Source organism: Anomaloglossus baeobatrachus, chromosome 1 (assembly GCF_048569485.1).
Source record: "Anomaloglossus baeobatrachus isolate aAnoBae1 chromosome 1, aAnoBae1.hap1, whole genome shotgun sequence".
NCBI lineage: Eukaryota > Metazoa > Chordata > Amphibia > Anura > Aromobatidae > Anomaloglossus > Anomaloglossus baeobatrachus.
The window spans coordinates 510,551,454-510,567,246 of NC_134353.1; the positions used below are offsets into that span (position 1 = coordinate 510,551,454).

Genomic DNA, 15,793 nt, shown 5'->3' on the forward strand with positions numbered 1-15,793 from the left:
CAAAGAGTATAAAAGCTCTTAATTTTATTACAATTAGATTAAAATACAAAACAATGACTATTATATCGATATAAGCAAAAAAAAAAAAAACGCCAATTCATAGGTCTAAAACCCAAAATATACCAACATCAAATAGAAAAGGTTTTTTTTAATTCATTATAATATATAGAGCGCTATTTTAGATGTGTTTTATTCCAAAATTGATTACTACTATCTAGTGGTGAAATAATTAATAGCATGTAGTTTATATCCAATGTCATCAGCTTTAGATAATTCTAGTAAAAAAATAGAGCTTTCAAAGTGCAAAAAATAATAAATAGCATTAATACATCTGCACTAATCAAGAAAATTCAAAAATAATATTATAGAACTATACAATGACATTGATATAAGACTACTTACTGCAGAGCGGTATTTGGATAGACCTGATATTTGAGGTATCAGGACTATCCAAATACTGCTCTGCAGCAAGTAGTCTTATTTTGGGTTTAAGACCTATGAATTGGCGATTTTTTTGCTTATTTATATCGATATAATATTGTCACTGTTTTGTATTTTAATCTAATTGTAATAAAATTAAGAGCTTTTATACTCTTTGAAACTTGGTTTCTGATTGCGTTTATAACGCACCCTGTATCTTTTTTTTTTTTAGGGGGGGCAGCAATGAAGTTTGTCTGCTCAACCGATAAATTTAACAGTTCTTCACAGAGATTATCAATAATATTTAATGCAGGCATCAAAAGAGTTGTTAATCCAAAAAGATAGGGGAGCCCAGAATGAAAAATGCAAATATAGGGGAACATAAACACAAAAGGGGACTAAGACTGAATGATCAAATACAAAAATATTTATTGGTAATAATACACAATGTGAACACAATGATAGACAGAGATAGCAAACATGATGGAAAAAGTTGCCTGAAACACAACTACAGGTCAATACACCAGGATGGCTTCATCAGGAGGCGTGCCTGATGAAGCCATCCTGGTGAAACGTACGTCGAGGCTGAGGCTCTCTGCCACCTGTTTTGGTCACTGACCTGTTGTACATAATGTCTCAGGGTAATAAAGTTTTTTTCTAATCATGGCTGTTTTTGGGTGTGGTACTTTTGAAGGAGTTTAGGAGTTACTGTCTATATTGTATGTAATCTTTACCCTCCCTCCATCAGCCTTTGTCTTTATGGTTTAAACTTGATACCTTGGCACAGCCGTGTCTTTCGCCATCTAGTGGCCTTTTTGGTGCAGTTGTGTTTCAGGCAAATTTTTCCATCACATTTGCTATCACTGTCTGTCATGGTGTTCACATTATGTATTATTATCAATAAATATCTTTTGTATCTGATCATTCCCTCTTAGTCCATTTGTTTTGGTGTTCCCCCTATATTTGCTTTTTTTCATCCATTTCATTCTGGGGGTCACCTATCTTTCTGGGGGTCTTCTGTTTGGTTTGGGACTTTTCCCTGCTTTGGGAAGTTTGTAGGTTTACATTAAAAGAGTTGTTGTTGGCCGTCCCTCTGCAAAGCGCTAATGGGCATTAACGTTGCACCATTGTCAGCCAATCACAGTTTCAGTAACCAGGACAGCTTGCATAGGAGTAGGGATTGGCTAATTGGGAATCCCACCTTGACTGAAATATGGACTGGACATGTAAAAGTTACATTCCAAGAAGTAAAATATTTTAATTAACTGGCTGGTGATGGATGCATTCACTACCTCATGCACTTTTCCAAGACTTCCCGAACAAACTGGGGTTTAGGTCTATCCAAGTCCTGGGAAAGACAATCAGCCCTGAAATATAAAGAGATAGTGTTAATCAACCATAGCGTTTTAGAAAGTATATTATATAAGCTTCTGCTCAAGAAAATCTCTGTATAGTCTACAGTATGCATGACAGAATAGGCATTTTAAAAAAAAAAAAAAAAAAAAAAAAAAAAACACACACCCACCTAAACGTCCTGCTGTGCACGTTTATGTTGAAATGTAACAGTACATAAAATTTTTCAGACTAAACTATCCAATGTCATAGTAACATTATATTTGGCCATTATATAACTGGTATCCTGCATTTGCACCAGTTCTCCATTCTGCAGGCTATAATTTGCAGACGACCCTGAGCTGGTGGGAGAAGACTTGCTGGTTTGATCTCTGACATACCTAGGTAACAGGACGGATTTATTCTAGTCATTTCTTATTTAGGACGCCAAGAAAGGCAACATGAAGGAAAAATGAAAACCGAGTTATCTGAGTATGAATCACCTTTGGCCTGAGGAACAGTTGTTTTTTTTTTTAGAAAGGTTCCCTTTAAGATTGAGGTGAGCTGTCAGCAGAAATTTCGCACTAAGACTAAGGCTATGTGCGCACTAGAGCTTTTTACCTGCGGATTTACCCCGGAAATTTCTTGAGAAATGTCTGCAATCTTTGTGCAGACATTTCCCATGAAATTCAATGAGAAAAAAAGAAGGGAATTTTGTTTACTTACCGTAAATTCCTTTTCTTCTAGCTCTAATTGGGAGACCCAGACAATTGGGTGTATAGCTACTGCCTCCGGAGGCCACACAAAGTATTACACTTAAAAGTGTAAGGCCCCTCCCCTTCTGCCTATACACCCCCCGTGGGATCACGGGCTCCTCAGTTTTAGTGCAAAAGCAAGAAGGAGGAAAGCCAATAAACTGGTTTAAGCAAATTCAATCCGAAGGAATATCGGAGAACTGAAACCATTCAACATGAACAACATGTGTATACAAAAAAACAGGGGCGGGTGCTGGGTCTCCCAATTAGAGCTAGAAGAAAAGGAATTTACGGTAAGTAAACAAAATTCCCTTCTTTGTCGCTCTATTGGGAGACCCAGACAATTGGGATGTCCAAAAGCAATCCCTGGGTGGGTAAAATAATACCTCGTAATAGAGCCGTAAAACGGCCCCTTTCTACAGGTGGGCAACCGCCGCCTGAAGGACTCGTCTGCCTATGCTGGCATCCGCCGAAGCATGGGTATGCACCTGACAGTGTTTCGTGAAAGTGTGGAGGCTGGACCAGGTAGCCGCCTGACACACAAGCTGAGCCGTAGCCTGGTGCCTCAAGCCCAGGACGCATCCACCGCTCTGGTAGAATGGACCTTCAGCCCTGAGGGAACCGTAAGCCCAGCAGAACGATAAGCTAGAGAATTGGTTCCTTGAACCACCGAGCCAGTCTTGATTTGGAATATACAAAGGATAAGGCTGCACATCAAACATAGATAATGGTATAATGCCTCAAGCATATGGAAAAATATTGGAATATACAATGAAAAATGCTACTTGCTAATTTGAACATGTGAATAATGAATTGCATACCTGCTATGAATATTAGGAAAAAGGAGATATTTAGCAATCGCATTGATCAATGTAACTGAGCCCCAAAGCCTCGTCAAGGCATATCTCTATATTGGGGTCCCTAGCTCTGTGACCCTAACTGTGTGTCATCTCATTGCAATTAAAAACTGCTGTGGGTGGAGAGGGGTAACTAAGGACTTTATTATATAGGAGATGGAAAAAACATGGCCGAAAGGGGCGGAGCTGTGTTCACATTCAGAAAAAAAACTACATATAACTGAATAGGATAACTGAAGTGAGCACTAATATATATATTAGTGCTCACTTCAGTTATCCTATTCAGTTATATGTAGTTTTTTTTCTGAATGTGAACACAGCTCCGCCCCTTTCGGCCATGTTTTTTCCATCTCCTATATAAGAAAGTCCTTAGTTACCCCTCTCCACCCACAGCAGTTTTTAATTGCAATGAGATGACACACAGTTAGGGTCACAGAGCTAGGGACCCCAATATAGAGATATGCCTTGACGAGGCTTTGGGGCTCAGTTACATTGATCAATGCGATTGCTAAATATCTCCTTTTTCCTAATATTCATAGCAGGTATGCAATTCATTATTCACATGTTCAAATTAGCAAGTAGCATTTTTCATTGTATATTCCAATATTTTTCCATATGCTTGAGGCATTATACCATTATCTATGTTTGATGTGCAGCCTTATCCTTTGTATAGTATGTATTTTTTGGCTTGCACTCATAATATATATATTCAGTTATATGTAGTTTTTTTTCTGAATGTGAACACAGCTCCGCCCCTTTCGGCCATGTTTTTTCCATCTCCTATATAAGAAAGTCCTTAGTTACCCCTCTCCACCCACAGCAGTTTTTAATTGCAATGAGATGACACACAGTTAGGGTCACAGAGCTAGGGACCCCAATATAGAGATATGCCTTGACGAGGCTTTGGGGCTTAGTTACATTGATCAATGCGATTGCTAAATATCTCCTTTTTCCTAATATTCATAGCAGGTATGCAATTCATTATTCACATGTTCAAATTAGCAAGTAGCATTTTTCATTGTATATTCCAATATTTTTCCATATGCTTGAGGCATTATACCATTATCTATGTTTGATGTGCAGCCTTATCCTTTGTATAGTATGTATTTTTTGGCTTGCACTCATAATATATATATTAGTGCTCACTTCAGTTATCCTATTCAGTTATATGTAGTTTTTTTTCTGAATGTGAACACAGCTCCGCCCCTTTCGGCCATGTTTTTTCCATCTCCTATATAAGAAAGTCCTTAGTTACCCCTCTCCACCCACAGCAGTTTTTAATTGCAATGAGATGACACACAGTTAGGGTCACAGAGCTAGGGACCCCAATATAGAGATATGCCTTGACGAGGCTTTGGGGCTCAGTTACATTGATCAATGCGATTGCTAAATATCTCCTTTTTCCTAATATTCATAGCAGGTATGCAATTCATTATTCACATGTTCAAATTAGCAAGTAGCATTTTTCATTGTATATTCCAATATTTTTCCATATGCTTGAGGCATTATACCATTATCTATGTTTGATGTGCAGCCTTATCCTTTGTATAGTATGTATTTTTTGGCTTGCACTCATAATATATATATTAGTGCTCACTTCAGTTATCCTATTCAGTTATATGTAGTTTTTTTTCTGAATGTGAACACAGCTCCGCCCCTTTCGGCCATGTTTTTTCCATCTCCTATATAAGAAAGTCCTTAGTTACCCCTCTCCACCCACAGCAGTTTTTAATTGCAATGAGATGACACACAGTTAGGGTCACAGAGCTAGGGACCCCAATATAGAGATATGCCTTGACGAGGCTTTGGGGCTCAGTTACATTGATCAATGCGATTGCTAAATATCTCCTTTTTCCTAATATTCATAGCAGGTATGCAATTCATTATTCACATGTTCAAATTAGCAAGTAGCATTTTTCATTGTATATTCCAATATTTTTCCATATGCTTGAGGCATTATACCATTATCTATGTTTGATGTGCAGCCTTATCCTTTGTATAGTATGTATTTTTTGGCTTGCACTCATAATATATATATTAGTGCTCACTTCAGTTATCCTATTCAGTTATATGTAGTTTTTTTTCTGAATGTGAACACAGCTCCGCCCCTTTCGGCCATGTTTTTTCCATCTCCTATATAAGAAAGTCCTTAGTTACCCCTCTCCACCCACAGCAGTTTTTAATTGCAATGAGATGACACACAGTTAGGGTCACAGAGCTAGGGACCCCAATATAGAGATATGCCTTGACGAGGCTTTGGGGCTCAGTTACATTGATCAATGCGATTGCTAAATATCTCCTTTTTCCTAATATTCATAGCAGGTATGCAATTCATTATTCACATGTTCAAATTAGCAAGTAGCATTTTTCATTGTATATTCCAATATTTTTCCATATGCTTGAGGCATTATACCATTATCTATGTTTGATGTGCAGCCTTATCCTTTGTATAGTATGTATTTTTTGGCTTGCACTCATAATATATATATTAGTGCTCACTTCAGTTATCCTATTCAGTTATATGTAGTTTTTTTTCTGAATGTGAACACAGCTCCGCCCCTTTCGGCCATGTTTTTTCCATCTCCTATATAAGAAAGTCCTTAGTTACCCCTCTCCACCCACAGCAGTTTTTAATTGCAATGAGATGACACACAGTTAGGGTCACAGAGCTAGGGACCCCAATATAGAGATATGCCTTGACGAGGCTTTGGGGCTCAGTTACATTGATCAATGCGATTGCTAAATATCTCCTTTTTCCTAATATTCATAGCAGGTATGCAATTCATTATTCACATGTTCAAATTAGCAAGTAGCATTTTTCATTGTATATTCCAATATTTTTCCATATGCTTGAGGCATTATACCATTATCTATGTTTGATGTGCAGCCTTATCCTTTGTATAGTATGTATTTTTTGGCTTGCACTCATAATATATATATTAGTGCTCACTTCAGTTATCCTATTCAGTTATATGTAGTTTTTTTTCTGAATGTGAACACAGCTCCGCCCCTTTCGGCCATGTTTTTTCCATCTCCTATATAAGAAAGTCCTTAGTTACCCCTCTCCACCCACAGCAGTTTTTAATTGCAATGAGATGACACACAGTTAGGGTCACAGAGCTAGGGACCCCAATATAGAGATATGCCTTGACGAGGCTTTGGGGCTCAGTTACATTGATCAATGCGATTGCTAAATATCTCCTTTTTCCTAATATTCATAGCAGGTATGCAATTCATTATTCACATGTTCAAATTAGCAAGTAGCATTTTTCATTGTATATTCCAATATTTTTCCATATGCTTGAGGCATTATACCATTATCTATGTTTGATGTGCAGCCTTATCCTTTGTATAGTATGTATTTTTTGGCTTGCACTCATAATATATATATTAGTGCTCACTTCAGTTATCCTATTCAGTTATATGTAGTTTTTTTTCTGAATGTGAACACAGCTCCGCCCCTTTCGGCCATGTTTTTTCCATCTCCTATATAAGAAAGTCCTTAGTTACCCCTCTCCACCCACAGCAGTTTTTAATTGCAATGAGATGACACACAGTTAGGGTCACAGAGCTAGGGACCCCAATATAGAGATATGCCTTGACGAGGCTTTGGGGCTCAGTTACATTGATCAATGCGATTGCTAAATATCTCCTTTTTCCTAATATTCATAGCAGGTATGCAATTCATTATTCACATGTTCAAATTAGCAAGTAGCATTTTTCATTGTATATTCCAATATTTTTCCATATGCTTGAGGCATTATACCATTATCTATGTTTGATGTGCAGCCTTATCCTTTGTATAGTATGTATTTTTTGGCTTGCACTCATAATATATATATTAGTGCTCACTTCAGTTATCCTATTCAGTTATATGTAGTTTTTTTTCTGAATGTGAACACAGCTCCGCCCCTTTCGGCCATGTTTTTTCCATCTCCTATATAAGAAAGTCCTTAGTTACCCCTCTCCACCCACAGCAGTTTTTAATTGCAATGAGATGACACACAGTTAGGGTCACAGAGCTAGGGACCCCAATATAGAGATATGCCTTGACGAGGCTTTGGGGCTCAGTTACATTGATCAATGCGATTGCTAAATATCTCCTTTTTCCTAATATTCATAGCAGGTATGCAATTCATTATTCACATGTTCAAATTAGCAAGTAGCATTTTTCATTGTATATTCCAATATTTTTCCATATGCTTGAGGCATTATACCATTATCTATGTTTGATGTGCAGCCTTATCCTTTGTATAGTATGTATTTTTTGGCTTGCACTCATAATATATATATTAGTGCTCACTTCAGTTATCCTATTCAGTTATATGTAGTTTTTTTTCTGAATGTGAACACAGCTCCGCCCCTTTCGGCCATGTTTTTTCCATCTCCTATATAAGAAAGTCCTTAGTTACCCCTCTCCACCCACAGCAGTTTTTAATTGCAATGAGATGACACACAGTTAGGGTCACAGAGCTAGGGACCCCAATATAGAGATATGCCTTGACGAGGCTTTGGGGCTCAGTTACATTGATCAATGCGATTGCTAAATATCTCCTTTTTCCTAATATTCATAGCAGGTATGCAATTCATTATTCACATGTTCAAATTAGCAAGTAGCATTTTTCATTGTATATTCCAATATTTTTCCATATGCTTGAGGCATTATACCATTATCTATGTTTGATGTGCAGCCTTATCCTTTGTATAGTATGTATTTTTTGGCTTGCACTCATAATATATATATTAGTGCTCACTTCAGTTATCCTATTCAGTCTTGATTTGGAAGCCTGCAACCCTTTACGCTGGCTAGCGACAAGGACAAGAGTGCTTCTGAGCGGCGCAGGGACGCCGTACGATCGATGAAGAGTCTGAGTGCTCTCACCAGATCTAATCAAGTGCAAATCCTTTTCACATTGGTGAACTGGATGAAGACAAACAGAGGGTACGGATACCCTGATTGAGATGAAAGGGGGGATTCCACCTTAGGGAGAAATTCCGGAACCGGACGCAGAACCCCTTGACCTGGTGAGACACCGGGAAGGGGACTTTGCACGACAATGCTGCCCCGACAGACACTCTCCGAAGTGAAGTGATTGCCCCTAGGAAAACCACTTTCTGCGAAAGGCGTGAGAGAGAAAAATCCCTCATAGGCTCGAATGGTGGTTTCTGCAGAACCATCAGCACCCTGTTCAAATCACAGGGTTCTAGCAGTCGTTTGTAAGGAAGGACTAAGCGGCAAACCCCCTGCAGGAACGTGCGTACCTGAGGAAGTCTTGCTAGGCGCTTCTGAAAAAAATACAGAGAGCGCTGAGATTTGTCCCTTAAGGGAACCGAGCGACAAACCTTTTTCCAAACCGAATTGCAGGAAGGAAAGAAAGTAGGCAAGGCAATTGGCCAGTGAGAAACTCCCTGAGCAGAGGACCAAGATAAGAATATCTTCCACGTTCTGTGGTAGATCTTGGCAGATGTGTTTTTTCTGGCCTGTCTCATAGTGGTAATGACCTCTTGAGATAACCCTGCAGATGCTAGGATCCAGGACTCAATGGCCACTCCATCAGGTTGAGGGTCGCAGAATTCAGATGGAAAAAACGACCCTTGAGACAGCAAGTCTGGTCGGTCTGATAGTTCCCCCGGTTGGCCTACCGTGAGATGCCACAGATCCGGGTACCACGACCTCGTTGGCCATTTTGGAGCGACGAGGATGGCGCGGCGGCAGTCGGACCTGATCTTGCGTAACACTCTGGGCAACAGTGCCAGAGGTGGGAACGCATAAGGGAGTTGAAACTGCGACCAATCCTGAACGAAGGCGACTGCCGCCAGAGCTCTGTGATCGTGAGACCGCGCCATGAATGCCGGGACCTTGTTGTTGTGCTGAGACGCCATTAGGTCGACGTCCGGCATCCCCCAGCGGCAACAGATCTCCTGAAACACGTCCGGGTGAAGGGACCATTCCCCTGCATCCATGCCCTGGCGACTGAGAAAGTCTGCTTCCCAGTTTTCTACGCCCGGGATGTGAACTGCGGATATGGTGGGTGCTGTGGCTTCCACCCACAGCAGAATCCGCCGGACTTCCTGGAAGGCTTGCCGACTGCGTGTCCCACCTTGGTGGTTGATGTAAGCCACCGCTGTGGAGTTGTCCGACTGAATTCGGATCTGCTTGCCTTCCAGCCACTGCTGGAACGCTTTTAGGGCAAGATACACTGCCCTGATCTCCAGAACATTGATCTGAAGTGAGGACTCTTGCTGAGTCCACGTACCCTAAGTCCTGTGGTGGAGAAAGACCGCTCCCCACCCTGACAGACACGCGTCCGTCGTGACCACCGCCCAGGATGGGGGTAGGCAAGATTTCCCTTTCGATAATGAGGTGGGAAGAAGCCACCACCGAAGGGAAGCTTTGGTTGCTTGAGAGAGGGAGACGTTCCTGTCTAGGGACGTCGGCATCCTGTCCCACTTGCGTAGGATGTCCCATTGAAGAGGACGCAGGTGAAAACTGCGCGAAAGGGACTGCTTCCATTGCTACCACCATCTTCCCCAGGAAGTGCATGAGGCGCCTCAAGGGGTGTGACCGACCTTGAAGGAGTGATTGTACCCCTGTCTGTAGTGAACGCTGCTTGTCCAGCGGAAGCTTCACTATCGCTGGAAGAGTAAGAAACTCCATGCCAAGATATGTCAGCGATTGGACCGGTGTCAGATTTGACTTTGGAAAATTGATGATCCACCTGAAACTCTGTAGAATCTCCAGAGTAACGTTGAGGCTGTGTTGGCATGCCTCTTGAGAGGGTGCCTTGACCAGCAGATCGTCTAAGTAGGGTATCACTGAGTGACCCTGAGAGTGGAGGACCGCAACTACTGTAGCCATGACCTTGGTGAAAACCCTTGGGGCTGTCGCCAGGCCGAACGGCAGTGCCGCGAACTGAAGGTGTTCGTCTCCTATGGCGAAGCGCAAGAAGCGCTGATGCTCTGGAGCAATTGGTACGTGGAGATAAGCATCCTGATATTGATCGATGCTAGGAAATCTCCTTGGGACATTGAGGCGATGACGGAGCGGAGGGATTCCATCCGGAACCGCCTGGTCCTTACGTGTTTGTTGAGCAGTTTTAGGTCCAAAACAGGACGGAAGGACCCGTCCTTCTTTGGAACCACAAACAGGTTGGAGTAGAAACCGTGACCCTGTTGCTGAAGAGGAACCGGGACCACCACTCCTTCTGCCTTCAGAATGCCCACCGCCTGCAGCAGAGCCTTGGCTCGCTCGGGAGGCGGAGATGTTCTGAAGAATCGAGTCGGAGGACGAGAGCTGAACTCTATCCTGTAACCGTGAGACAAAATGTCTCTCACCCAACGGTCTTTTACTTGTGGCAGCCAGGTGTCGCAAAAGCGGGAGAGCCTGCCACCGACCGAGGATGCGGTGTGAGGAGGCCGTAAGTCATGAGGAAGCCGCCCCATGTCCCTGAAGATACTCAGCTCCATGTATAGCAGATTCCCAGGGGCTGTGGATGGAGCACGGCCTCAGTGCCTGGAGACCGATAAGATCCCACTTCACCCAGAGCCCTAAGGGGATGGGGAAGGAAAGCAGCATGTGGGCTCCAGCCTCCGTACCCGCAATGGGTACCTCAACCTTAACAAACACCGCCAACAAAAGTGGGGTGAGAAGGGAGCATGCTGGGGGCCCTAGTATGGGCCCTCTTTTCTTCCATCCGACATAGTCAGCAGCTGCTGCTGACTAAACAGTGGAGCTATGCGTGGATGTCTGACCTCCTTCGCACAAAGCATGAAAACTGAGGAGCCCGTGATCCCACGGGGGGTGTATAGGCAGAAGGGGAGGGGCCTTACACTTTTAAATGTAATAGTTTGTGTGGCCTCCGGAGGCAGTAGCTATACACCCAATTGTCTGGGTCTCCCAATAGAGCGACAAAGAAAAGAAGGGAATTTTGTTTACTTACCGTAAATTCCTTTTCTTCTAGCTCCAATTGGGAGACCCAGACAATTGGGTGTATAGCTACTGCCTCCGGAGGCCACACAAAGTATTACACTTAAAAGTGTAAGGCCCCTCCCCTTCTGGCTATACACCCTCCCGTGGGATCACGGGCTCCTCAGTTTTAGTGCAAAAGCAAGAAGGAGGAAAGCCAATAACAGGTTTAAAGACAAATTCAATCCGAAGAACATCGGAGAACAGAAACCATTCAACATGAACAACATGTGCACCCGAAAAAAACAAAAATCTCTAAGAAAACAGGGCGGGTGCTGGGTCTCCCAATTGGAGCTAGAAGAAAAGGAATTTACGGTAAGTAAACAAAATTCCCTTCTTCTTTGTCGCTCCTAATTGGGAGATCCAGACAATTGGGACGTCCAAAAGCAGTCCCTGGGTGGGTAAAGAATACCTCGTGATAGGGCCGTCAAACAGCCCTGTCCTACAGGTGGGCAACCGCCGCCTGAAGGACTTGTCTACCTAGGCTGGCGTCCGCCGAAGCGTAGGTATGCACTTGATAATGCTTGGTAAAGGTGTGCAGACTCGACCAGGTAGCCGCCTGGCACACCTGCTGAGCCGTAGCCTGGTGCCGTAAAGCCCAGGACGCACCCACGGCTCTGGTAGAATGGGCCTTCAGCCCCGAAGGAACCGGAAGCCCCGCAGAACGGTAGGTTTCAAGAATTGGTTCCTTGATCCACCGAGCCAGAGTGGATTTGGAAGCTTGCGACCCTTTACGCTGACCAGCGACAAGGACAAAGAGTGCATCCGAGCGGCGAAAGGGCGCCGTGCGGGAAATGTAGATCCTGAGTGCTCTGACCAGATCCAACAAATGCAAACCTTTCTCAAATTGATGAACTGGATGAGGACACAAGGAAGGTAGTGTGACATCCTGATTGAGATGAAAGGGGGATACCACCTTAGGGAGAAACTCAGGAATCGGACGTAGAACCACCTTGTCCTGGTGAAACACCAGGAAGGGAGATTTGCATGAGAGCGCAGCTAGCTCGGACACTCTCCGAAGAGACGTGACCGCTACTAGAAAAGCCACTTTCTGTGAAAGACGGGAAAGTGAAACATCCTTCATAGGCTCGAAAGGCGGCTTCTGGAGAGCAATTAGAACCTTGTTCAGATCCCAGGGCTCTAACGGCCGCTTGTAAGGAGGGACGATATGACAAACTCCTTGCAGGAACGTGCGTACCTGAGCAAGTCGTGCTAGGCGTTTCTGAAAAAATACAGATAGCGCTGAGACTTGTCCTTTAAGGGAGCTGAGCGACAAACCTTTTTCCAATCCGGATTGCAGAAAGGAAAGAAAAGTAGGCAATGCAAAAGGCCAGGGAGAAACTCCCTGAGCAGCGCACCAAGATAAGAATATCTTCCATGTCCTGTGGTAGATCTTGGCGGAGGATGGTTGTCTAGCCTGTCTCATGGTGGTAATAACCCCTCGAGATAATCCTGAAGACGCTAGGATCCAGGACTCAATGGCCACACAGTCAGGTTCAGGGCCGCAGAATTCAGGTGGAAAAACGGCCCTTGAGATAGCAAGTCTGGTCGTTCTGGTAGTGCCCATGGTTGGCCTACCGTGAGGTGCCACAGATCTGGGTACCACGATCTCCTCGGCCAGTCTGGAGCGACGAGGATGGCACGACGGCAGTCGGCCCTCATCTTGCGCAGCACTCTGGGCAACAATGCCAGAGGCGGGAACACGTAAGGTAGCTGGAATTGCGACCAATCTTGAACTAAGGCGTCTGCCGCCAAAGCTCAGTGATCGTGAGACCGTGCCATGAAAGCCGGGACCTTGTTGTGCCGTGACGCCATCAGGTCGATGTCCGGCATCCCCCAGCGGCGACAGATCTCCTGAAACACGTCCGGGTGAAGGGACCATTCCCCTGCGTCCATACCCTGGCGACTGAGGAAGTCTGCTTCCCAGTTTTCCACGCCTGGGATGTGAACTGCGGAAATGGTGGAAGCCGTGTCTTCCACCCACGTCAGAATCCGTCGGACTTCCTGGAAGGCTTGCCGACTGCGTGTTCCACCTTGGTGGTTGATGTACGCTACCGCTGTGGAGTTGTCCGACTGAATTCGGATCTGCTTGCCTTCCAGCCACTGCTGGAAGGCTTGTAGGGCAAGATACACTGCTCTGATTTCTAGAACATTGATCTGAAGGGTGGACTCTTCCTGAGTCCACGTCCCTTGAGCCCTGTGGTGGAGAAACACTGCTCCCCACCCTGATAGACTCGCGTCTGTCGTGACTACCTCCCAGGATGGGGGTAGAAAGGACTTTCCTTTCGACAAAACGGTGGGAAGAAGCCACCACCGAAGAGATTCCTTGGCCGCCTGAGAAAGGGAGACGTCTCTGTCGAGGGACGTCGACTTCCCGTCCCATTGGCGGAGAATGTCCCATTGTAGTGGACGGAGATGAAACTGCGCGAAAGGGACTGCCTCCATTGCTGCTACCATCTTCCCCAAGAAGTGCATGAGGCGTCTCAAGGGGTGTGACTGGCCCTGAAGGAGAGATTGCACCCCTGTCTGTAGTGAACGCTGTTTGTCCAGCGGAAGCTTCACTATCGCTGAGAGAGTATGAAACTCCATGCCAAGATATGTTAGCGATTGGGTCGGAGTTAGATTTGACTTTGACAAGTTGATGATCCACCCGAAACTCTGGAGAGTCTCCAGCGCAACGTTCAGGCTGTGTTGGCATGCCTCTTGAGAGGGTGCCTTGACCAGTAGATCGTCCAAATACGGGATCACAGAGTGACCTTGAGAGTGCAGGACTGCTACTACTGCTGCCATGACCTTGGTGAAGACACGTGGGACTGTCGCCAGCCCGAAAGGCAGAGCTACGAACTGAAGGTGTTCGTCTCCTATAACAAAGCGTAGGAAACGCTGGTGTTCTGGAGCAATCGGCACGTGGAGATAAGCATCCTTGATGTCTATTGATGCTAGGAAATCTCCTTGAGACATTGAGGCGATGACGGAGCGAAGGGATTCCATTCGGAACCGCCTGGTTTTTACGTGCTTGTTGAGCAGTTTTAGATCCAGAACGGGACGAAATGACCCGTCCTTTTTTGGCACCACAAACAAGTTGGAGTAAAAACCGTGACCTTGTTCCTGAAGAGGAACGGGGGTCACCACTCCTTCCGCTTTTAGAGTGGACACCGCTAGCCGCAGAGCATCGGCTCGGTCGGGAGGTGGAGAGGTTCTGAAGAAGCGAGTTGGAGGACGAGAGCTGAACTCTATCCTGTACCCGTGAGACAGAATGTCTCTCACCCAACGGTCTGTGACCTGTGGCAGCCAAATGTCGCCAAAGCGGGAGAGCCTGCCACCGACCGAGGATGCGGAGAGAGGAGGCCGAAAGTCATGAGGAAGCCGCCTTGGTAGCGGTTCTTCCGGCTGTCTTTTTTGGGCGTGACTGAGTCCGCCAAGAATCTGCGCTCCTCTGATCCTTTTGAGTCCTTTTGGACGAGGAGAATTGGGACCTGCCTGAGCCTCGAAAGGACCGAAACCCCGACTGTCCTCTCCTCTGTTGGGGTTTGTTTTGTCTGGGCTGAGGTAAGGATGAATCTTTACCCTTGGAGTGCTTAATGATGTCATCTAAGCGCTCCCCAAATAGTCGGTCACGAGAAAAGGGCAAACTGGTTAAACACTTCTTGGAAGCAGAATCTGCCTTCCATTCTCTTAACCACAAGGCTCTGCGTAAAACTACGGAGTTGGCGGACGCCACTGCCGTACGGCTCGTAGAGTCTAGGACAGCATTAATCGCGTAAGACGCAAATGCAGACATTTGAGATGTTAAGGGTGCCACCTGCGGAGCAGATGTACGTGTGACCGTGTCAATCTGTGCAAGACCAGCGGAAATAGCTTGGAGTTCCCATACGGCTGCGAATGCTGGAGCAAACGACGCGCCAATAGCCTCATAGATGGATTTCAACCAGAGCTCCATCTGTCTTGTCAGTGGCATCTTTAAGTGCCGCCCCATCTTCCACTGCAACTAAGGATCTAGCTGCAAGCCTGGAGATTGGAGGATCCACCTTGGGACACTGGGTCCATCCCTTGACCACGTCCGGGGGAAAAGGATAACGTGTATCCTTAAGCCGTTTGGAAAAACGCTTATCCGGATAAGCGTGGTGTTTCTGGATTGCTTCTCTAAAGTCAGAGTGGTCCAGAAAAACACTTAATTTACGCTTGGGATACCTGAAATGGAATTTCTCCTGCTGTGAAGCTGTCTCCTCCACAGGAAGAGCAGGTGGAGAAATGTCCAGCATTTTATTGATGGACGCTATAAGATCATTCACTATGGCGTCACCATCAGGAGTATCCAAATTGAGAGCGGTCTCAGGATCAGAATCCTGATCAGCTACCTCCGCGTCATCATACAGAGAGCCCTCCTGCTGGGACCCTGACCAGTGTGATGAAGTCGAGGGCCGCTCATAGCGAGCTCGCTTAGGCTGTCTGGGACTGTCGTC

At 45.0% G+C, this 15,793-nt stretch overlaps 1 protein-coding gene across 1 annotated transcript in view; it reads right to left on the bottom strand.

Annotated features, from left to right (window-relative positions):
• Nucleotides 1-15,793, bottom strand: part of NCBP1 (nuclear cap binding protein subunit 1) — a 191,436-nt gene that overhangs the window by 37,878 nt on the left and 137,765 nt on the right. Inside the window, exon 14 of the mRNA XM_075316096.1 lies at nt 1,713-1,787. Coding sequence (XP_075172211.1) covers nt 1,713-1,787 — 75 coding nt within the window. The remainder of the gene's footprint in view (nt 1-1,712; nt 1,788-15,793) is intronic.